Source organism: Panulirus ornatus, chromosome 12 (assembly GCF_036320965.1).
Source record: "Panulirus ornatus isolate Po-2019 chromosome 12, ASM3632096v1, whole genome shotgun sequence".
Taxonomy (NCBI): Eukaryota; Metazoa; Arthropoda; class Malacostraca; order Decapoda; family Palinuridae; genus Panulirus; species Panulirus ornatus.
In genome coordinates this window covers 20,355,600-20,381,235 of record NC_092235.1, presented here as the reverse complement: position 1 = coordinate 20,381,235, position 25,636 = coordinate 20,355,600, and the positions used below count along the sequence as shown (strand labels likewise).

The 25,636-nt window shown below is 47.5% G+C and overlaps 1 protein-coding gene across 2 annotated transcripts in view; it reads left to right on the top strand.

Moving 5' to 3' along the window:
• Positions 1–25,636, top strand: part of LOC139751830 (uncharacterized) — a 138,578-nt gene that overhangs the window by 82,825 nt on the left and 30,117 nt on the right. For both annotated transcript variants that reach the window (XM_071667451.1, XM_071667450.1), the window contains exon 2: positions 15,691–15,783. In XM_071667451.1, coding sequence (XP_071523552.1) covers positions 15,691–15,783 — 93 coding nt within the window. The remainder of the gene's footprint in view (positions 1–15,690; positions 15,784–25,636) is intronic.

The window sequence follows — 25,636 nt, the reverse complement described above, 5'->3', positions numbered from 1 at the left end:
TACGGTTCTTTAACCCTTATCAGTGACCCTCTGTTACACTTGGATTCCATTCCCACGACATTTTCTGTTCTGTATCCATTTTCTATTCCTCATCATCTCTATTCTGACCTCTTGAGTACGATGGTTCGAGCCTTAGGTAAGGTGACCTGACCTTTGCCTTAAACTTGAGGGATCAGTCGAGATGGTCAGGCCTTCATACACATCGCATCCACGGGTCACACCCATCGTGCTCAGGGATTCGAACCTTGGCACTCGAGGACCGAACCCTGGTGCTCGAATGGGCCAACAGACCCAGTATTATCTATTGGGCTTCAACGGATATCATTCGATGCCCCCGACCATTTCACTTCTTATCGTCCCAACAGGATGGAGGGAGACGGCCCCTTCCCTCCCTCCCTCCCTCCCTCTATATGACAACCATCTGTGTCCCTCCATCATCCTCCCTACTCACCCTCCCTCTCTGTAAACCTCCCTCCCTACTTAACCATCTCTATATCAAACCTGTCTCTCACCTCATCTTTTTAACAAAACCCAAAGGCACAACTCTGTCGTAATGCTGGGTTCCATTTAGCACAGCAGAGCCAAATACAGACAAGGGTCAACACAGAGGCTTTTACCATAGCATGGGAAATGCAAATAAGGTCACTAGTTAAGATGCTAATCCATAGGAAGGAACACCTCAGAGAACAGAGACCGACAGACCTTATGTTTCTCTCGAAGTGATGACAATGCTGTCCACTATTGTATGATACATCCTAGATTTCGCTTATGATGTATTCTGCGATGACAATTTAACATAATACCGAATACCAGAATGTCAAAGTGTAGGAACTGGATGTCAGAGTATGGAGTGTCCACAATGGCAGTACAAAGGATATCTCACCCCGGCATTTTAACAGACCTGAAAAACAATGGCGTGACAATTTACATATCCCACAAAGGCTGGCGATCAGACCACGGGTAATGACAGTCCCAGGGACATCCCACAGGGGGCAATGTACGCCTCATATCCCAGAAGAAAGATATTCCAGGCATGCCACAATGACAAGTGGGGATTTTGCTCCAACCTATTATCCCAGGATGGGATTAAGGTATTGTAATAAAGAAGTTAATGGAACATGTAAACAAGGCTCTATACCAAACTGGTTCAGGTGATTAATTACAGATATAATTTCATTATTCGTTAGTTCTGGAGTTGTTTATTTCATCCTAGGAAGGCGTAAAGTCATGGGTTTCTTTCAGTTCGTGAAAATGTCGTGGGCTGTGTCAGGCCAGTTCTTCACCACCGCCAGAGACCCACGTCACTAAGGAGGGCCTGGCGAAGGTCAAGTGATCCGTGTTCGTTCTCGTGGTCTGTCGAACCCCCTTCGTCAGACGCAGGTTTTGTTTATATCCATTTAGACGGTGTTTAACCCTCTATACGTTATTTTTATTGGCTTCAGATCCTCCTGTTGGGCCATCTTCCTGAGTGTTAGATCCTTTATGATAGGGTAGGTGTTCAAACCTTCTAGTTAGGTGTTCGGATCCTCTAGCTTCATTTTTCGGGTCGTCTAGCCAGGTGTTCAGAACTTCTGGCTAGGTAGATTAGAAAGTCTTTGCTAGGTGTTCGGACCTTCCCAGCAGAGGTGTTCGAATCTTTTATCCTGTGGGTTTCAACAGGTTCTAAATAGGTTTCAGACCATCTTGACTGATGCTGTGATCTTCCTGTTGGAGGTTCGAATCGTCTTGCCGATGCACCGCCCTTCTCCTTAGGTGTTCAGACCGTCATGAGATGTGTCCGGGTCTTATATAGACCTAGTGTTCAGATCTGGAGATGAATGATCAAAAGTGTTTCTATGGAAGACTTCCTTTTCGAAAAAAAAAAAGGGGGAGTTAAGGGGGGAAGAGAGCGTAGCTAAGTGGAAAGACATGGGAAGGTGAAGCTTAGATCCAAATCTTAGCGGTGTAAGGAAGGAAAGAGACATCATAACGACCCAATTGTCCATTTCCCATCGTCGGTATGACGCTAATGACGCTAGTGTTACTGGTGTTGATCTAACCCACCAGTTCATGTAGGTGTTGCTTGTGTTACTGGTAGTATTGTTGCTACTACAGTCAGCTCCAGTGTTCGGGGTGTTGACAGTTGTATTGCTTGTGTTTCTACCCATACTGACCCGTCTGGGAGGGTTAGTATATTCCAGTGTTTCTTGTGTAACTTCCAGTGGGGGTGATGGTTATGTAGTGTTGCCAAAAAAAAAGGCGTCTTGGTCTCAAAAAAGAGGAGGCATTACTCATCGCGAGAGACATGACGAGACTTATCTCTCGTGCTTCACACGTTAGTGCCGAACATCTCCAGATTTCTTCGTCTCTCTCTCTCGTTTTTCTCGTCTTTTCTTGCAGTCCTCCACCACGACGCCCCCTCCCCCCTCCCTCACAAGGGGGGAAGGTACCACCACAGCGATCCTCTGCTCCTCCTGTCTTCCCCTGGCGCCTCCTCCTCTTTTTCCTCCACTCAAACCTCCCCCCCACACCCACCCTCCAAAACACTGCCCCCCTCCTCCCCCTTCAAACACCCTCATCAACTCCCTCCCTCTCTCCCCTCCCCCTCCTGCACTAACTAGCATTCTTGCACGTTCGAATGAGTCATGGCACAGGACACACACACACCCACCTTCACCCCCTCCCTCTTTACTGTTCCCCCTCCCCCTTCCCCTCCCCCATCTCAATCCTCTTCCCCTCACCTACCCCTCCCAAACACCCATCCCCTAACCCTCCACCCTTCCCTCCTCCCCTTCACCCTGAGGATTGGAGTGGGAGGGGAGTGTGAAGGGGAGGGGGGTGTGCTCAACATGCTCCAATCCACTGTCAATACCACTCGTCTTGGTCATTCTGATTTGTGTCTGTGAACAGACAGGCAGACAAAGGAAGACACACACACACACACACACACACACACACACACACACACACACGAGATGGGAGCCCACCTAGTGTCAATCTCCCTCCATGTACGTAATTGCACACACAAACACACAGCCAATCACGTAATTGATCATCTGCCTTAGTATATCGTTTCTGGACACTGCATGTAAGACACCAGATTCCATTTTCACCACAGTTTAAATCACACACACACACACACATATATATATATATATATATATATATATATATATATATATATATATATATATATATATATATATATATATATATATATATATATGCTCTTTCTTAATCCATATGTTCGGAGCGCACAGCAGATGACGTGAGAGATTCATGCACTGGAGTTCTTCATAAAAGATATCTTCTCATTCACTGGAATGAGGAGGAGACGCTGTTTTTTTGTTCATGAGTGTCAGACATCTTTCCTCATAATACTTGAGCCAGGCAGCAGCAGAAGCCATGAGATGTATGAGGCGAAATGTTGGATTCGTGAGGGTTCTCATTACGTCATTTCTTTCACTTCCCTTGTGTTTTGAAACCACTCCACTCCGCCACCCCCATCCCTCCCCTTGAGCACGACGGTACGACCCCTGAGTACGACGGTACGACCCTTGAGCACGGTAGTACGACCCTTGAGCACGACGGTACGACCCTTGAACACGGTGGTACGACCCTTGAGCACGGTGGTACGACCCCTGAGTACGACGGTACGACCCTTGAGCACGGTGGTACGACCCCTGAATGCGACGGTACGACCCTTGAGCACGGTGGTACGACCCTTGAGCATGAAGATAGGACCCTTGAGCACGGGGTACGACCCTTGAGCACGACGGTACGACCCTTGAACACGACGGTACGACCCTTGAACACGACGATACGACCCTTGAGTACGACGGCACGACCCCCCTGAGGACGACAGTACGATCACCGACTATAATAACGTGGGCTGTGACCTGATCCTTAAAAGCCTGGTCAAAGGCCAGGTCATGATACCCAAGGGTCGTACCGTTGTACCCAAGGGTCGTACCGTTGTACTCAAGGGTCGTGCCGTCGTACCCAAGGCCCGTTACGCCGTACTCGTGTGCCGTACCGTCGTAGCGAAGGGTCGTTACGCCGTAAAACACCTCATGAAGACACTGTTCTTTTAACATTGATACAAGACATTTAAGTTCAATTTTACCTATGTATATATTCCTCCCTTCTCGATATGTATATGTCTTCATTTTGTATTTCCTATTTTTTCTGTTATTTTTATTAAATTCAAAAGTGAGTTGAGCTGTATTCCATGATCATTCCGCTTTCCGCAGAGTTTTTCGACGATCCTGCGACAAAGATGCGTGCTAAATTTTTTTACAATAGTCTCTCCCGCTTTAATTACCGTTTTCTCTCACTTTTTTTTTTTGCCCCTCGGAACAAAAATGGGATAGATGGTTTTAAAGACGTACGTACAGACATCAACTACTTTGTCCATATAATTTGAAAAAAAAATAAAATATAAAGGATAAGAGTTATGTAAGATAATATTTTATCTAATTCTATTCTCTCAAACGAGAGGGCGGAGGTGGGAAATGGTCCCCCAACCCCTTGTATCAATGAGCAAACCCAATTGTTTCAGTTCGAAGGACGCCTTCAGGAGGCACGTAAGAAGTGCGCGTAAGAAAATCCTCTCTTACGACACGTATTGTAATTATAGAAAGCAGTCGTAGCGAATGCGAAAAAAAAAAAGAAACACGAAATCGTAGGGTCGAATGAAGTCTGGTTTAGGATTGGATCCCACAGAAAAAAGGTTTGGATTCTGTTAGTGCCTTTGCACTCTGTCGCTCGTGGCTGTTGTGGTAAATATGGGAAGAGTGATTTGGACGTGTTTTGGGCACGGCGGTACGACCCTTGAACACGATGGTACGACCCTTGAGCATGACGGTACGACCCTGGACCTCGGCGGTATGACCACGGAATACGACGTTACGACCCTTGAGCACGACGGTACGACCCTTGAGCACGACGGTACGACCCTTGAGCACGATGGTACGACCATGAAGCAAGACGGTACGACCTCTTAAGCACGATGGCCTTGTCTTTGAACCAAGGGGTCGTACCGTCGTGTTCAGGGAGTCGCACTGTCGTGCACAAAGGCTTCTAAAACTTACTTGAAGCAGGTGTGTGTGTGTGTGTGTGTGTGTGTGTGTGTGTGTGTGTTTCTCAGAACCGGTATAGCCTACCGCCCACAGAGAACAGAGGAGAGGAAGGAGAGGGGAAGAGGGCACACACACATACACACACACACACACACACACACATACACATACACACACACACACACACACACATATACACACATACACACATACACACACACACACACACACACACACAGATACCATCTCTTTCTCATATATATATATATATATATATATATATATATATATATATATATATATATATATATATATATATATATATATACAGAGCTAACAAGGCTTCGGTACAGGTAACAAGGCCGACACACAGGAGACGTGTACGGAACGTGAGATTACAAGCCTCGGCGTCACGTGCAAGACGTGACGTAATCAGCACTTCTCCTCCCCCCCTCCCCTCCCCCCCCCTCCCCTCCCCGCCCTCCCCCCCCCCTCGCCCCACGTCTTTCAAAATCACCAGCTGAGCAGCTGATGGCGGGCTCCTCCTCCTCCTCCTTTTAGCTCCTTTTTTTAGCTGTTCTTTGATAAGCTAAGTTTCTTTTCTTTTTTTTTTTAGCTTTTTAGCGTGTTAAAGCTAAGGCACGTTTTTATGGGGGGGGGGGGGGTGATGATAATGCTAATCCTTCCGGTCAATAGAGGGGTAAGTCAGTGCGTCACGGAGGGCAAACTCGAACTAAAGGTCTGGTGGCTTTTGTGCTGGGGGTTTCCGGGGTCCCTCTTGCCACGTCTCGCGTGGCATGAAGTGTGAAGTCTTCTGTTGCCCTGGTCTGTTGGCTTCTGTTGCCCTGGTCTGTTGGCTTCTGTTGCCCTGGTCTGTTGGCTTCTGTTGCCCTGGGCTGCTGGCTTCTGTTGCTTGGTCTGCTGGCTTCTGTTGCCCTGGTCTGTTGGCTTCTGTTGCCCTGGTCTGCTGGCTTCTGTTATCCTGGTCTGTTGGCTTCTGTTGCCCTGGTCTGTTGGCTTCTGTTGCCCTGGGCTGCTGGCTTCTGTTGCTTGGTCTGCTGGCTTCTGTTGCCCTGGTCTGTTGGCTTCTGTTGCCCTGGGCTGCTGGCTTCTGTTGCTTGGTCTGCTGGCTTCTGTTGCCCTGGTCTGTTGGCTTCTGTTGCCCTGGTCTGTTGGCTTCTGTTGGCCTGGTCTGCTGGCTTCTGTTGCCCTGGTCTGTTGGCTTCTGTTGCCCTGGACTGTTGGCTTCTGTTGCCCTGGTCTGCTGGCTTCTGTTGCCCTGGTCTGCTGGATTCTGTTGCCCTGGTCTGTTGGCTTCTGTTGCCCTGGTCTGCTGGCTTCTGTTGCCCTGGTCTGTTGGCTTCTGTTGCCCTGGTCTGCTGGCTTCTGTTGCCCTGGTCTGCTGGATTCTGTTGCCCTGGTCTGCTGGCTTCTGTTGCCCTGGTCTGCTGGATTCTGTTGCCCTGGTCTGCTGGCTTCTGTTGCCCTGGTCTGCTGGATTCTGTTGCCCTGGTCTGCTGGCTTCTGTTGCCCTGGTCTGCTGGCTTCTGTTGCCCTGGTCTGCTGGCTTCTGTTGCCCTGGTCTGCTGGCTTCTGTTGCCCTGGTCTGCTGGATTCTGTTGCCCTGGTCTGCTGGCTTCTGTTGCCCTGGTCTGCTGGCTTCTGTTGCCCTGGTCTGCTGGCTTCTGTTGCCCTGGTCTGTTGGCTTCTGTTGCCCTGGTCTGCTGGCTTCTGTTGCCCTGGTCTGTTGGCCTCAGTCGCCCTGCACCGTTGGCTTCTGTTGCCCTGCTCTATTGGCTTCTGTTGCCCTGGTCTGTTGGCCTCAGTCGCCCTGCACCGTTGGCTTCTGTTGCCCTGGTCTGTTGGCTTCTGTTGCCCTGGTCTGTTGGCTTCTGTTGCCCTGGTCTGTTGGCTTCTGTTGCCCTAGCCTATTGGCTTCTGTTGCTCTGGGATGTCGAGTTTTGCTTCCCTTGACTGTTGCTTGGGATTTCACTCCTGTTGTTCTTGCCTCCTGTTATCTGTTGTCGTAATCTGTTGATTCCAATTGCCCTAAACAGCTGTATTCTGTTACCTCCCATTCAATTCCATTCTAACTTAACCTTTACTGTTGTCTTCTGTTTCTCTGTTGTACTCTCTTTTAAACTAAACTGTTGTCTCCTATCCCCCTCCCCCACACACTCCCCCCCGCCACTTGTTTCACTAAACTGTTTTTTCCCCGTTTCTGGCGTTGTCAGAAAACGTATAGTAACCCAGTCTGGAGCTGCCCTCCCCCCCTCCACCCCTCATTAAACCCCCCGACCCCCACTCACGGTAACACAGTCTGGAGCCCCCCCCTGCGCGCCCCCCCCTTTTTGAACACCCCCCCCACCCACGGTAACACAGTCTGGAGCCCCCCCCTGCGCCCCCCCTTTTTGGAACGCCCCCCCACCCACGGTAACCCAGTCTGGAGCGCCCCCCCTGCGCGCCCCCCCTTTTTGGAACACCCCCCACCCACGGTAACCCAGTCTGGAGCCCCCCCTTGCGCCCCCCCTTTTTGGAACGCCCCCCCACCCACGGTAACTCAGTCTGGAGGGACACCCCCCCTCATTGATCCCCCCCCACCCCGTTCATTGATCCCCCCCCATCTCCCCCCACCCCAAGTCATCCAAAGTACAATAGATTCGATTCATTAAACTGTTCGCACACCCGGAAATACAATATTTACTTTTATTGCAACGTAGAAGAAAAAAAAAAATAAGTGAACGTAGTCATATAATCTGGTGGCAAAACTGTTAATTGTCTTCACATCTGTAGCAATAAATGAGTTAATAACCGTTACGTAATTAATCAGTTATTCCCGCTTCCCTCACCCTCCCCAAGACATGAGCCAGTGTCTCGTATTATCCCCCACACAAGACATGAGCCAGTCTACGTATTATCCCCCACACAAGACATGAGCCAGTCTACGTATTATCCCACACAAGACATGAGCCAGTCTACGTATTATCCCCCACACAAGACATGAGCCAGTCTACGTATTATCCCCCACACAAGACATGAGCCAGTCTACGTATTATCCCACACAAGACATGAGCCAGTCTACGTATTATCCCCCACACAAGACATGAGCCAGTCTACGTATTATCCCCCACACAAGACATGAGCCAGTCTACGTATTATCCCCCACACAAGACATGAGCCAGTCTACGTATTATCCCCCACACAAGACATGAGCCAGTCTACGTATTATCCCCCACACAAGACATGAGCCAGTCTACGTATTATCCCCCACACAAGACATGAGCCAGTCTACGTATTATCCACACAAGACATGAGCCAGTCTGTCTACGTATTACCTCTTCACTATCTATCTCTTCTCTATCATTATCTCCATTCGTCCTCATCCAGTTCCCTCCTTCGTAACGTCTTCTTTCTGACCTTTGAGCAAGATTTATTCTCTTTTTTTCTCTCTCTCTATTTTCTTCTGGATCATCGCTGATAATTCGGTCCCGATCGTAAATCAGTTATATTCTCAAGGGTAATCATCTTTATTCTTCCTCTCTACCTTCTCATTATCTATTTATCTATTCGTCCTCCCGCTTGTATTTTGAAGTATTTTTCCCTCAACCTCTCCATGCCGCTTCTCTCCCTCTTTTTTTTTTTCTTTGGTTTATTTCATTAGCAGATTTCTTTTGTTTTTCAAAATATATTTTTTTTTTTTTGGATTTTTTTCTTTGTTTATTCGAAATCTCCAAATATCTTCGTTTTCTTCTAGTTCCCGTTCCATATATCATCGTTTCTTGCTCTCTCTCTCTCTCTCTCTCTCTCTCTCTCTCTCTCTCTCTCTCTCTCTCTCTCTCAATATAAACACTTATTCTTCTCTTTTCCTTTAAGATTTTTTTTTCTTTTCAACTCTTCATTCTCCTCCTCTTTGTTCTTCTGTTCGTCTGTTGTAAGTGTAAATGCATTGTGTTATTTCAAATATGAATTTATATATATATATATATATATATATATATATATATATATATATATATATATATATTCTAGCCTGAGCCTGGTACCCATTTTATCGACCAACACCTTAGGGGTTGGGTGAACAGTTGGGTTGACTGTGGACCGAATGCCTCAACCAGGATTCGAACCTATACGCTCGACCCTTGCGTGCCCGTGAATGCTGTCTAGTACATTATCAATTCACACAAGTATTATGTATTCACATGAATATTATGTATCCACGTGAGTATCATGTATCATGTCTTTAACATTCAACAAATACTTAACATTTCTAACCTTTCATGATATACGATAGACTTATAAATCTATCCTGATATACTCAAATGAGTCGACCGATATACGATAGTAAGACGTAACCGGTGTATCATATGGGACCAGGAGAGAGAGGAAGAGAGAGAGAGAGAGAGAGAGAGAGAGAGAGAGAGAGAGAGAGAGAGAGAGAGAGAGAGAGAGAGAGAGAGGAAGGGAATATATATACATACCTATACACATGACCCTGACATATAAACCTCCTCCTCGTAGGTCATGTGTACAGAACACACAAGGACGCAGGCATCCACCATCTGTCGCTCATGACTTAAGAGGCCCCCCCCGCCCCCCCTTCCCTCGTCCTTGACCCCCAGTGGATGTGTTCATGACGAACAGAATGAAAAAATGGCATGAGAAATGATTATTTCCCCCCTCGTCAATATGGCCATCTACTATAATCTGTGATAACCGACCACACACACACACACACACACACACACACACACACACACACACACTCCTCCAATGTGTATTGTCTTTTACTTCGTTTTTGTGTGTATATATATATATATATTCTATACTATTCGCCATTTCCCGCATTAGCGAGGTAGCGTTAAGAACAGAGGACTGAGCCTTTGAGGGAATATCCTCACTTGGCCCCCTTCTCTGTTCCTTCTTTTGGAATATATATATATATATATATATATATATATATATATATATATATATATATATATATATATATATATATACACACACACACACAGAACCGCCAATTCCCCAGTTCGCGGCAGTTAGAAAGTACACATCTCTTAATATGGGGAAGATAAGGATAAAAATGACGTAGAATCGTCCACACACACACACACACACACACACACACACACAGGTCAGTTGGGCCCCCAGCCCGACACCCCGCCACGCAGGAGCAGCCATCACTATTTTGAAGGCCACCATATGGCAACACCGTCTTGTGAACCATGGCCAAACGAACAGCTGTTTATCTATCCCCCGTTGCCCTCGAGCCCCTTATCTTTAGAGATATGTAGACGAGCACATCCACCATTACCCCTCGACACTAGCGAGACTCGTTCGAGAAACTAGTTACGGTGATTAAGAGGCTAGTTAAAGAGTGAACGAGCAGTGCAGACGGTGTGGGTGTGTGTGTGTGTTGGAGGCGCTCGTCTCTGGGACGCTGACCAGGGTTGCCATGTTGTGTTATGCTCGAATAATCAGGTCAGGGTAGAGGGTTTCGCTGGGTGTGTGTGTGTGTGTGTGTGTGTGTTAGATCACCTCTGCTGCTCAAACACGGCCATTACGATACACCAAGCCGTCCGCATCCTGTGTGTGGGGGGGGAAGGGGGGTTTTGCCCCCCCTAATGGCATCTCCTGTACCGAAATTACATTAACGGATTTTAAAGCAAATTCTTTTTTTCATTGTTTTTTTTTTTTTGAAGAGACCGTTTTCAATTATAGGTCGCCTGGTTTTATACATCAGGTGTGTCGGTCGCACACACACACAACACACACACACACACACACACACACACACACACACACAAAGCACCACTTTCAAAACCTGTGTAAATACAGGAGGGGAGGCGGGCGGCCGGGGGGTTTGTCTCGAGTGGCCAAGGTCAGCTTAGCTAAAGGTCGTCCTGATCTGTGGCCTGCTGACCGTGTGAAAGCTCTGCAGCTGACTAGCCACACACACCGTCTAATAGCCCCGTAACTAGCCACACATATGGTTTAATAGCCCAGTAACTAGCCACACACATGGTCTAATAGCACCGTAACTAGCCACACATATGGTTTAATAGCCCAGTAACTAGCCACACACACCGTCTAATAGCCCCGTAACTAGCCACACATATGGTTTAATAGCCCAGTAACTAGCCACACACACCGTCTAATAGCCCCGTAACTAGCCACACACACCGTCTAACAGCCCAGTAACTAGCCACACACATAGTCTAATAGCCCAGTAACTAGCCACACACATGGTCTTAAAGCCCCGTAACTAGCCACACACATGGTCTAATAGCCCAGTAACTAGCCACACACATGGTCTAATAGCCCAGTAACTAGCCACACACATGGTCTTATAGCCCCGTAACTAGCCAGACATATGATTTAATAGCCCAGTAACTAGCCATACATGGTCTAATAGCCCCGTAACTAGCCACACACATGGTTTAATAGCCCAGTAACTAGCCGCAAATACCGTCTAATAGCCCAGTAACTAGCCACACACACCGTCTAATAGCCTCGTAACTAGCCACACACATGGTCTAATAGCCCTGTAACTAGCCACACACACCGTCTAATAGCCCTGTACCTAGCCACACACATAGTCTAATAGCCCAGTAACTAGCCACACACATGGTCTTAAAGCCCCGTAACTAGCCACACACATGGTCTAATAGCCCAGTAACTAGCCACACACATGGTCTAATAGCCCAGTAACTAGCCACACACATGGTCTAATAGCCCAGTAACTAGCCACACACACCGTCTAATAGCCCCGTAACTAGCCACACACATGGTCTAATAGCCATGTAACTAGCCACACACATGGTCCAACAGCCCCGTAACTCGCCACACACACACATGGTCTAATAGCCCCGAAACTAGCCACACACACATGGTCTTATAGCCCAGTAACTAGCCACACACATGATCTAATAGCCCCGTAACTAGCCACACACATGGTCTAATAGCCCCGTAACTAGCCACACACACATGGTCTAATAGCCCCGTAACTAGCCACACACGTGGTCTAATAGCCCCGTAACTAGCCACACACACCGTTTAATAACCCCGTAACTAGCCACACACATGATCTAATAGCCCCGTAACTAGCCACACACATGGTCTAATAGCACCGTAACTAGTCACACAAACCGTCTAATAGCCTCGTAACTAGCCACACACATGGTCTAATAGCCCAATAACTAGCCACACACATGGTCTAATAGCTCCGCAACTAGCCACACACATGGTCTAATAGCCTAGTAACTTGCTACACACATTGTCTAATAGCTCCGTAACTAGCCACACACACCGTCTAATAGCCCAATGACTAGCCACACACAAGGTCGAATAGCCCCGTAAATAGCCACACACATGGTCTAATAGCTCAGTAACTAGTCACACACACACCGTCTAATAGCCCCGTAACTAGCCATACACACTGTCTAATAGCCCCGCAACTAGCCACACACACACACACACACACACACACACACACACTGTCTAATAGCCTATCAACCAGCCAACCACTAATGAATGGCCTCACAACTAGCCAACAACTGCCTAATAGCCCTACAATTAGCCAACTAATGGTTAATAGCCCAACAAATACCCAACCACTGGCAATTAGCCATACAACTAGTCAACCACTAAGAAAATAGCCCAACTACTAGTTAATAGCCCTCAACTAGCCAACCTTAAGCAAAACAGCACTACAACTAGCCAGCCATAACTTAATAGCTCTAACTAGCCAACCACTAGCTAGAAATAGCCCTACAACTAGCCAACCACTACTTAATAGCCCACTACTAGCCAACCATAAGTAAACAGCCCCACAACTAGCCAACCACTAGCTAAAGATAGCCCCATAACTAGCCAACCACTAGCTAAAAATAGCCCTTCAACTAGCCAACCACTAGTAAACAGCCCCACAAATAGCCAACCAATAGCTAAAGAAATAGCCATACAACTAGCCAAGCCCTGGACAACAGCCAAGACCACCAGATTAGCCAGCTCCTCCTATCCACGACTCTGCCAATAGCTAGCCAGTTACGTCTATTAGATGCGATACGTATCTGCAAACAGCTACGGGCTATTGCTCTCATTACCGAGAGACATCGCAAATGACAGCTTCGGGATCTGTCAAGATCTTAAGGTTACGGGAGCGAAGTTATGTTCCTGACGAAGGTATTTATTTAGACTGTCAGCCACGAGATGTCCCCACGTCGATCCCCGGATATCACTCGCCCCCGTGCGCAAATTAAGCATCATTTTCTGGCTAGTTATTTCCTATTTTCTGGCTAGTTATTTCCTATTTTCTGGCTAGTTATTTCCTATTTTCTGGCTATTTATTTCCTATTTTCTGGCTAGTTATTTCCTATTTTCTGGCTAGTTATTACCTATTTTCTGGCTAGCTATTTTCTAGTTCAATGCATAGGGGGAGATTCGTGAAATTGCTGGTATGACTTTATCAAATGAGGATTACGTGGTGTGTGTGTGTGTGTGTGTGTTCACGACACACCCTATCTTGTCATCACACTCAGATGATGACCTCCCCCCCCCCCCCCCCCCCCCCCACCTTTGATCAAAACGTAGGCACTTCTAGTGGTTCATTCTCTCGTCAGTCCAGCTGCCCCGTTCCAAGACGGGTAAATGAAAGGGGGACTTCAAAAGACAATAGAAAAGAAAAAAAAGAGACCCTCTCTTACATAATACGGGAAGTTAACGTACACCAAGGCATTACGGAAGAGACACAGGCACACACACACACACACACACACACACACACACACACACACACACACACACACAAAGACCTGGGGTGCAGTTAACGCCACACGACCTTACCCTCAGTGATGGCTCGGGGGAGACCAAGCGACACAGCTTTAAAAAGAAGATGTGGTAGACTGGGTTTCAGAGATCCCCAGAGATGACGTGGCAAGATGAGGCATGATAATTCACCAGGTATTAATACGGGGAAAGGTTCGAATCCTGAAGGGTGGGAGAAATTGTTTGAGATGGTGATGATCGTTAGAGTTCAGAGTCTCATGTTTTACTGTCCTGTCTTCGTCTCTAGTGGTTGGTGGGTGGAAGAGGAGTCTTCTGCTGTACTGTCCTGTCTCCATCTATAGTGGTGGGTGAGGGAGGAGCCTTCTGCTGTACTGTCCTGTCTCCATCTATAGTGGTGGGTGAGGGAGGAGCCTTCTGCTGTACTGTCCTGTCTCCATCTATAGTGGTGGGTGGGGGAGGAGCCTTCTGCTGTACTATCCTGTCTCCATCTATAGTGGTGGGTGGGTGGAGGAACCTTCTGCTGTCGCTATCAGTACAGAATAAGACTTTTAAGATACTATTACTTTCCCTAACACATAACCTCGTCATAGGCCATCAGGACTTCTTTTATCTGTCTCTCCCATACAAGTGTGTTCTCCCTCACGAACTGTCATACAGCAAGACTTCTTTGAACGAATGAAACACCCAGACCTGTAATCATGGACAAGATAGATGTCTTATGGTTTACGTCTGGAAAATCCTGGATGAATTAGATTTCGTTTCCCAATCTAAACTATTAAACCAAACCATTCCCTGATTGCCATCCCGGATGTGAAAAAACTGCCAAATGTGACGTTAATTGTAATAAAAATAATATGGGTAATTTTAGATTAAAAAAAATTAATACCTGTTGCACAGCATCAAATCTTTCGCATCAGTCAAATGCAGTCTAAATTGGTTAAAGCCATTGATGGCACATAAACAACCTTCATACCACATTAATCAACTCTATCCCGTGCACGCCTCTCACCCTCCTGAATGTTCAGGCCCCGATACCCCAAAGCTTCCAAACATACGAAGAATAGTTGAATGTGTCAACATCCTGGGCTTGATAGTGTTCGACTCACTTATCTACAACGTTGAAGACATAATTGACACCCTAGTGGCGAAATTCTGAACTCACATAACAAGTACCGAAAGTTCATTTGATCAAGCAGACTGTGGAGCGCAGGAAGGCTGCGGAGTGTGGCCTCAGACAGCCTTGATAGACCAGCGGTCAAACGTGCACCCTGATCACAAACCACAATATCCATGTACATAAATGTATACTTTCAACACACACACACACACACACACACACACACACACACACTTACCAAGAGACAGATACGATCGATCATCCCGGTTATTTTCTCAGGGGTTGACCCTTCCTGCCCTCCTCTGGGAAAAGGATTTGCCGAGACAGGCGTCGGTAATCGTGGAACAACATTACATGGGAATTGCTTTGTTCATCTTATGAACTATTGTGTGTACATGTGGCGGCGGGCCTGTCCAGGGGAGGTGGTCTCTCTCTCTCTCTCTCTCTCTCTCTCTCTCTCTCTCTCTCTCTCTCTCTACTCAGTACCTAACTTCTTCATCGTCAGTAGCAGCCACCACTTACTGTAAACACATCAAGGACAACGGGGTACACAACGGATGGATGACAAGGACGAGAGACGTGCACCCAAAGTCGATACATCTTCGTAGCACTTACCTATTATCACCTCTAGTGATGATGGGGAGGAGGGGGGGAAGAAGATGATGAAGTGATGATGATTCTCTTAATGTGACCTGGCGTGACCTGACGCTATGTCTTCTTCCACAGGGCCGGAGAGAGTCGTCCTGGTCGTCCGTGAGAGGTCGTCCCATACACAAACTTCACGACCCACTTCCCGTTCTTGACCTTGATGCCCTGCAGGTCAGTAAGGTGTCTGAGTCTGTGTGTATTATAAATATATATATATATATATATATATATATATATATATATATATATATTGTGTAATTACTTATTTGTATTGCATGTGGAGGGAGTTCTGTGCACTCATGGACCCCCATCTCTTCAGCTCCACTCTCATACTACATCTTAAAGTCTTATTCTGTCATCATTCACCATCTTACACTAATCCCATTCATCCACCACTCTGGTATTATGAAAGAACTTCTTAACATCTTCCCTAGCAAGTACCTTGTGACAGCACTACAATCTTTCTGGCTAGTCAACGAATAAAGAATTGAAATTGAAGTTGTCTCTAGCTTAATTTTCACGCTTTGGCCTCTTGTTGCTTCATCTATTTACATAAATTGTCTTATTCTCTGTGTCATCCGAATGGTTAAGGAACTTGGAAAGTTGTGATCAAGTCGCCTTTTAATCTTCTCTCTTCCATAATGGGTAAATACATGGCCTCTAGCCTCTCGGCATAACTCAAACCTCTTCATTCTGGCACCATCTCTTTTGTCGTCCTCCTCTGGACCTTCTCTACTATCTCTCAATCCTTCTTTAAAAGTGTAGTCAATTCAAACATTAGGAGCATGTTTTAGTTATGGCATAATAATACACATTTGTGAAAGACTTTTTATTGATTATTTCCTTATCGACGGACGTAAATGTAATTTTAATATTTGTGGACAAACGTGTTCTCTCTTTTACAGTGTCCCTGAAAATGGCTTACACTGATGAGAGTGTAGGCGCAATGTCGACTCTCAAGTCACTCTCACACACAGATTTCTGCAACTGACTTCCTGTTCGATCGATAATTCTTTCACTAACGTCTCTATTTCACTTCTTTGCCATCACCTCGACTTGTCTTTCATCGAACCTCTGTTCTCAGACCCAAACTCTGGAGGGTTGGGATAGCTTCGCGAGCCAAATTGCAATCTTCATCATTCTCCACTGCTACTCATTACCGTGCCATCATCATCAAACATATTCAGATACGAGTCCAGCCCTTCTGGTAACTCATTTACATAGATTAAGAGCAATGATCTCAAGACCCGGTGCCCCGAAGCACGCCTCTAGTGACCCCACCCCAATATCGAGATGGCGCCGCCGACATACTTCCTTTGTTCTCAGTCGACTGATATGATTTTTCTGTTCATCGAATCAGTCTCCCAAGTATTTCAACTTGAGGATCCAGCTTTCTTACTAACCAACATCTATGTGGTGCAATGTCAGACGCCTTCTGGTCGTCCAGAGGCTCGCACAATGTACCTAATTGAGCTCACTCTCTCGTAGAAGACAAGATGATCTTAATACGAATGACGTTTTCGTATATCATGTTCTCTCTCTCTCTCTCTCTCTCTCTCTCTCTCTCTCTCTCTCTCTCTCTCTCTCTCTCGCTGAGGAAGTTTCTTCCTTTGCATATAGTCACCCTTTGCTTTCTGATCATATACATTCTACCGTTTTACCGACCACGGTCAGAAGACAGACCAAACTAAAACACAGCTCAACATCTCAGTCTCCTTTGTTAAAAAACAGGCACGACGTTTGATGTCCACCCTGGCACTGTACTTTCTTCAGGCAACATACATACTGAACAGTTTATTTCAAGTGTTTCTTGAAGTGTTATTAATCATTACTTCGCTTGGCAGTAGAGCTGTCTTTAATGCTGTTCAGGGTGTAGCCAGAGAGAGAGAAAGAAAAAGAGAGAGAGAGAGAGACGAGAGGGCACCCCTCTCTCCCTTCTCCCGCACCCTTGTCTCGACTGAGCAACACATATAATGACCACCACATAAAACTGCTAATCTTCCACCTGAACAAGTAAGGAATGTTCTGCCTGAACCTAAGTTCATTACCGACGTTCCCTCTTGTTCTCTCTCTCTCTCTCTCTCTCTCTCTCTCTCTCTCTCTCTCTCTCTCTCTCTCTCTCTCTCTTATATATTTATTTTATTTATTATACTTTGTCGCTGTCTCCCGCGTTTGCGAGGTATATATATATATATATATCATTTCATACCTGGATAATAATGACTCTCTCTCTCTCTCTCTCTCTCTCTCTCTCTCTCTCTCTCTCTCTCTCTCTCTCTCTCTCTCGCCCCCTCTCCCTGGGAGAGTGACGGGGTCAGACCAAGGACGTCTGAAGGTGTTCCACCCCCCCTCCCCCCCCTCCCCCCCACCACCACCACCACCACACCGTCACTTCCCACACACCCCTCCCCCCTCCCCCCTCCCCCCCCCCTCCCTCCCCCTCTCTTTCCAATTATCTCTCTTTTTGTGTTCCACCGTCTACCCTGTGTCTCCCCCCCCACTCTCTCTCTCTCTCTCTCTCTCTCTCTCTCTCTCTCTCTCAATCTCTCTTTCTTTCAATCTCTCTCTCTCTCTCTCTCTCTCTCTCTCTCTCTCTCTCTCTCTCTCTCACTCAGACACACGGACAGACGATCAGGGAAGAGAGAATAAAAGAGACATATCAACAAGCAAACATCACGCCGATGGCCAAACATACAGAGAGAGAGAGAGAGAGAGAGAGAGAGAGAGAGAGAGAGAGAGAGAGAGAGAGAGAGAGAGAGAGAGAGAGCGTTGCCAGCGTGGGTGTTAGGGGGGGGTTTGGGAAGGTGGGGGGGGGAAAGGATTTTACCCAAGGTGATCATCACTTTGTCCTCACGAGGGAGGGGAAGGAGGGAGGGGAAGGGGAGGGGAAGGAGGGGAAGGGAGGGAGGGGAAGGAGGGGAAGGGGAGGGGATGGACTTTCTCCTCGACCCGTCCCATCCCTTCCCCCTTATATTACCCCCCTCCCCCTCTTTCCCCTCCCCCTTTCCCCCCCTCCCTCCAACCCCTTCCCCTCCAAGAGCAATCATTCCTTTCCGCTAGCCAGATGGGCGACCGGTGGCAGGAAGTGGGTAGGGGGGGAGGGGGGATGGGAGGGGGGAGGGTGGGAGACGCTGGGATAGCGGGATAGACCTTTGGGTAGTGAGGGCTGTGGGAGTGGGGGAGGGACGGAATGGGATAGTAGGAAAGGGAACGGATGGAATGGGATAGTAAGAAGGGGGACGGATGAAATGGGATAGTAGGAATGGGACTGTATGGGATAGAGGTGGGAGAAACTAGATGGGACAGTGGTAAGGAAAGAGTTCAGATGAGAAGGTATTTCTTTAAGAATAAAACAGCGTGGATAATTTTCTGAAGTTGTTTCTCTGGGGGTAAAGTCTAAGGGGTTGTGGATTCTCTGGGGAACGTTTTAAGGGATCTAGATATTTTAGGGAAAGATTTAAGGTCTTCTGGTTTAAAGGACTATGAAGAATGCTTTAAGGGGGGGGGGTCCTACTTTCCCCTCCAGGGGAAAGTTTTAAGAGGTTCTGGTTTTTCTGGGGAAGGGGTTTTACTTTCTCTAGACAAGGTTTAGGGTTTTCGTGTCTCTGGGGAATTTTCTTGGGTGATCATAGCTTCTCGGGGGAAGTTTTTGAAGTTTTTGTAGTTTCTCCGGGGAAGTTTTTTAATGGGATTGTAGTTTCTCTGGGGAAGTTGTTTTTTATGGGGTTGTAGTTTCTCTGGGGAAAGTATAGAAGGGGGGGAGGGGTTGTACCTTCTCCGGGGAAAGTTATAGGCTTCGTCAAATCATAAGGTGTGAAGTTATCTCTCTCTCTCTTCTTGTTCTTCTTGTGCCATAGTCGAGAGAGAGAGAGAGAGAGAGAGAGAGAGAGAGAGAGAGAGAGAGAGAGAGAGAGAGAGGTCACGGACCACTGACACCGTTAAGACAACAATGACACAGTAAATACGTCAATAAAGTCGAAGATCCTAAGTCGTTCGTCTTGACCCTCGACCAACCCAACTTTTTTTGGGCTGGGTTCGAACCCAGATCCCTGGCTAGTGAAGGTGATGTAGTGTCACCTCAATCCCCAACCCGAATCCCCTTACCTAATCTTAACCTAATCTCCAATCATTCTCTGCCTAATCCCCTCACCCAACTCGAGTGTAATCCCTCTCTAACCCTAGCCCTAATCCTCACTCATTCAAAAATCCTCCGAAGACCCAATCCTAAAGTTAAATCCCTCCCAATCCTCACCTAATCCCCTCACACGTGACACTCATATCCAATCCATTCCACCCCAAATAACTCATCGATTATCCAGTTTCCAATCCGATGTAGTCTCTCGTACACTTATAGGATCACGGACATGATTGTGGTAGGGATTGGAATGTGTTTAGGAGGCCTAATCACCCCATCCCCCCAATCTATAAGTCCCATCTGTGGGGCCAGACACTTCACCGTCGAAGAGACCTGTCCATCTGTACACCTGTCCATCTGTACACCTGTCCATCTGTACACCTGTCCATCATCTTTACACCTGTCCACCTGTACACCTGTCCATCTGTACACCTGTCCATCTTTACACCTGTCCATCTCTACACCTGTCCATCTGTACACCTGTCCATCTGTACACCTGTCCATCTTTACACCTGTCCATCATCTTTACACCTGTCCATCTGTACACCTGTCCATCTGTACACCTGTCCATCATCTTTACACCTGTGCATCTGTACACCTGTCCATCTGTACACCTGTCCCCATTAATGATCCTCGAGAGCGCCGCAGTTGGTGCCTTTTGCAACCTAACCTTTTATATATATATATATATATATATATATATATATATATATATATATATATATATATATATACTTTTTTTTTAACGACGCCAATTGGGTTGTTACCAAGTGGGTTGTTCTCGACCAAGCATATCATCGTAGGTGTGATTACGACCTCGTCTGGTTTGGGAGAGCGCACGAAGTATATTTGACAACTAGAACCCTGTGTCTCTCGTCCATGTGGAGAGATCTCGAGCGCGTTTGAAAATGATGATATAAGAACAGCAGCGAGACGACTTGCGTCAGCGAGTTCTCCATGATAAACCAGTCACAAACACTTGTGATTCTAATCTATGAAGTGACCTCGCACAGGGAACTGGCTGAAGCATTCGATCCTTTATCATCGAGATTCCTCTTTCGGAAACCCTTGTTCCCATTTTCTCTCAAACTCTTGTTCCCATTTTCTCTCAAACTCTTGTTCCCATTTTCTCTCAAACCCTTGTTTCCATTTTCTCTCAAACCCTTGTTCCCATTTACTCTCAAACCCTTGTTCCCATTTTCTCTCAAACCCTTGTTCCCATTTTCTCTCAAACTCTTGTTCCCATTTTCTCTCAAACTCTTGTTCCCATTTACTCTCAAACCCTTGTTCCCATTTTCTCTCAAACCCTTGTTCCCATTTTCTCTCAAAACCTTGTTCCCATTTTCTCTCAAACCCGTTCCCATTTTCTCTCAAACCCTTGTTTCCATCTTCTCTCAAACCCTTGTTCCCATTTTCTCTCAAACCCTTGTTCCCATTTTCTCTCAAACCCGTTCCCATTTTCTCTCAAACCCTTGTTTCCATCTTCTCTCAAACCCTTGTTCCCATTTTCTCTGAAACCCTCGTTTCCATTTTCTCTCACACCCTTGTTCCCATTTTCTCTCAAACCCTTGTTCCCATTTTCTCTCAAACCCTTGCTCCCATTTTCTCTCAAACCCTTGTTCCCATTTTCTCTCAAACCCTTGTTCCCATTTTCTCTCAAACCCTTGTTCCCATTTTCTCTCAAACCCTTGTTCCCATTTTCTCTCAAACCCTTGTTCCCATTTTCTCTCAAACCCTTGTTCCCATTTTCTCTCAAACCCTTGTTCCCATTTTCTCTCAAACCCTTGTTCCTATTTTCTCTCAAACCCTTGTTCCCATTTTCTCTCAAACCCTTGTTCCTATTTTCTCTCAAACCCTTGTTCCCATTTTCTCTCAAACCCTTGCTCCCATTTTCTCTCATAAACAAGCCTCGAATACCGTCTCCCGTTCTCTCTCACAAACTGGATTTTTCAGAGCTGGGTTTTCTTTCGCCTCCCAGGAACCTCGTCGTCTGTGAGGTCACTACTACCTCGGCCATCCTGTGGTTAGGATGTGGATAAACACATGTTTACCCTCCTGGGGGAAACCAATCAGATCCACGCTCCTGGCGACCAATCAGATCCACGCTCCTGGCGACCAATTAGATCCACGCTCCTGGCGACCAATCAGATCCACGCTCCTGGCGACCAATTAGATCCACGCTCCTGGCGACCAATCAGATCCACGCTCCTGGCGACCAATCAGATCCACGCTCCTGGCGACCAATCAGATCTACGCTCCTGGCGACCAATCAGATCCACGCTCCTGGCGACCAATCAGATCCACGCTCCTGGCCACCACCACCCAATCAGATGGTTGTCACCCAGCTGGACGCGATGGGCCCCTTACTAAACAACCCCTCACCTGCTAATTGCATTGTTAACTCGTTCTGTCGACCCGTCCAGCGGTAATTGGCACACACGTCCTTAACACAAGAACGTTCATTGGGCAACAGGGTCGATTTCTTCGATGGCAGGCCACGCGTCTGGGTGCAATAACGGGTCATACAACATCGTGAACCAGCTGCTCAGATGTATATCTGTTGCTGGACCAGTCGTATCGCCAGCTGGTGTGGAGGGTGTAGGATCGAACTCACAACTCGTGTGGTGTTGAGCATCGTATGCCAGCTGGTGGAGGGTGTAGGATCGAACTCACACCTCGTGTGGTGTTGAGCATCGTCTCGCCAGCTGGTGTGGAGGGTGTAGGATCGAACTCACAACTCGTGTGGTGTTGAGCATCGTATACCAGCTGGTGGAGGGTGTAGGATCGAACTCACACCTCGTGTGGTGTTGAGCATCGTCTCGCCAGCTGGTGTGGAGGGTGTAGGATCGAACTCACACCTCGTGTGGTGTTGAGCATCATATACCAGCTGGTGTGGAGGGTGTAGGATCGAACTCACACCTCGTGTGGTGTTGAGCATCGTAGAGCTGTAGAGTGAGTAGTGGAATCCAGAATATGTGATACAAGTCTACGTGGAGAGGGGTTAGTGGGTTATAGAATATATAAATGTCTGAATGTCTTTCAAGATTTATATTATTTTTTGTAAAGTTACTTTTTGTCTCTTCGTTTCGATTGCATTGTGCCCACTGGATGCTCTATACTTGCCTCTATCAAGCCATATATATATATATATATATATATATATATATATATATATATATATATATATATATTTTCTTTCTTTCAAACTATTCGCCATTTCCCGCGTTAGCGAGGTAGCGTTAAGAACAGAGAACTGGGTCTTTGAGGGAATATCCTCACCTGGCCCCCTTCTCTGTTCCTTCTTTTGGAAAATCAAAAAAAATAATGAGAGGGGAGGACTTCCAGCCCCCCGCTCCCTCCCCTTTTAGTCGCCTTCTACGACACGCAGGGAATACGTGGGAAGTATATATATATATATATATATATATATATATATATATATATATATATATATATATATATACTCCATCCTACATAGGTTTACCAAGTGATTTTTTTGTCCTCTCGTAGTTTTTCGAACCGTGCACCAGTGAGCCACATACGTTTTAACAAGAGTGAGAAAGTTTTTCGTAAATTTTGGTCCACAACGAAAGAGAAAGGGTTCGTAAACCTTGGGTCCACAACGAAGAAATATTCCCAGACTTTCCTATGTATAGATCAGAGAAATATCTGAATCGTATTTACACATATGACGAGTGGAGGGAGTGTGGGTGTAGGTGTTGCAGAGTGTAGTGTGTGTGTGTGTGTTGTTAGACAGTGGGTGTAGGTGTTGGTAAGTGTAGGTGGTGTGGATGTAGGTGTTGGTGAGTGTAGGGAGTACGTGTGTGTGTGTGTGTGTGTGTGTGTGTGTGTGTGGGTGTGTGTGTAGGTGTTGGGGAGACACATACACACCCCCCCACCCTGTATCATCAACACAGGGGGGGGGGGGGAAGCCAGGAAGGACACATGCTGGCCCCAGGGGTAGAGGCGACAGAGAGAGAGAGAGAGAGAGAGAGTCACCTCCCCTCCCTCACGACCTCCACCTCCTCCCTCTGTCCTCTACTCCCGCCTCGGGCGGTCAACACCCTCTCCCATGCCCCCTCGGACCTCTCTCCCTCGCCCTGGAACGCACCGTCCCTCCCTCTCCCACGCCACGCACTCCCACACCACGCCCCCACCCCCTCCCCCACCCCTCCTCCCCTGTGTCTATCAACAAAGAGTCAGAAGGAGCGGAAGTGGTGTGTGTGTGTGTGTGTGTGTGTGTGTGTGTGTGTGTGTGTGTGTGTGGACGATCTGTGCCCTCAGGTGCTGCCCTGGGGCAGGCGTGGGCAGGGAGGGAAGGGGGTGTTAGGCGTGGGCTGGGTGGAAGAGGGGGAAGGGTAGGACGTGGGCAGGAAGAGAGAGGGGGGCGCGGGGCAAGGCGTGGGTAGAGAAGTGAGAGAGACAGGGGGTGTGGGGTATTCCATTTTCTATTGTATTCTACTTTTCAGCTCGTTTTCTGTTAGTCATTAATATTTTGAAACCTACTAAAGTAGATATAGTACTTTACTTCACTTATTTACTTAATTTACTAATAATTCGTAATTGTCACCTGTGGTCCTTCCCAAATACAGTTTTCCCATCTATCTCTCTCCACTTATAGTACTTAAAAACTATCACTTAATCGTGCAAGTATATTACCGAATCACTTATACTTGACAGACGTATTTCGATGCATCATTTCCCCTAATGGCTCCGCTTCAAGGATGTGTGATGTCACCTTCGAGGATGTGTGATGTCATCGTTGATGTCTGATCTGTTTATAGACATGGTGGTGAGGGAGGCGCGGGGCGTGGTTGGTGCCGGGGTGGTGGTGAGGGAGGCGTGGGGCGTGGTTGGTGCCGGGGTGGTGGTGAGGGAGGCGTGGGGCGAGGTTGGTGCTGGGGTGGTGGTGAGGGAGGCGTGGGGCGAGGTTGGTGCCGGGGTGGTGGTGAGGGAGGCGTGGGGAGAGGTTGGTGCCGGGGTGGTGGTGAAGGAGGCGTGGGACGAGGTTGGTGCCTGGGTGGTGGTGAGGGAGGCGTGGGGCGAGGTTGGTGCCGGGGTGGTGGTGAGGGAGGCGTGGTGCGTGGTTGGTGCCGGGGTGGTGGTGAGGGAGGCGCGGGGCGTGGTTGGTGCCGGGGTGATGGTGAGGGAGGCGTGGGGCGTGGTTGGTGCCGGGGTGGTGGTGAGGGAGGCGTGGGGCGAGGCTGGTGCCGGGGTGGTGGTGAAGAAAGCGAATCAGTTGCTATATGCAGATGACGCGGCTCTGGTGGCAAACTCCCATACACTGACTCCATAAGATGGTGACTGTGTGTGTATGTGTGCGTGTGTGGGTGTGTGTGTGGGTGTGTGTGTGGGTGTGTGTGTGTGTGTGTGTGTCTGTGTGCGTGTGTGGGTGTGTGGGTGTGTGTGTGGGTGTGTGTGGGTGTGTGTGTGTGTGGGTGTGGGTGTGTGTGTGTGGGTGTGTGTCCTTCATGGCCATGTACGTTTCTTTGCCTGGATGACCTCGAGCGCCTGACCCCCTAGACGCAGGTTAACCCCGGGTGACCTCGAGTTCCGGTTAAGGGGAAGGGGGGGACGGGGGTGCGGGGGGTGTACACACATGGCCTGTGGTTGGGCAGAGGGTTAAAAGGTCACCGTCTGTACCCTTGCCCTGACCTTAGCGCTGTGACCTATGACCTCAGGTCACTGGCGGCAATTGCCTGTATCCTGACCCCGTGTGACTCGCGGTTATCCGTGAAACACATCAGTTAACTGAATGACCCGAGGGAACTGGTGGCATGATCAACTGTATAGCTCGCCTGTATGACTGTATCTTGATGCTCAACTGTATACCTCGCCTGTATGACTGTAGCTTGATGCTCAACTGTATACCTCGCCTGTATGACTGTA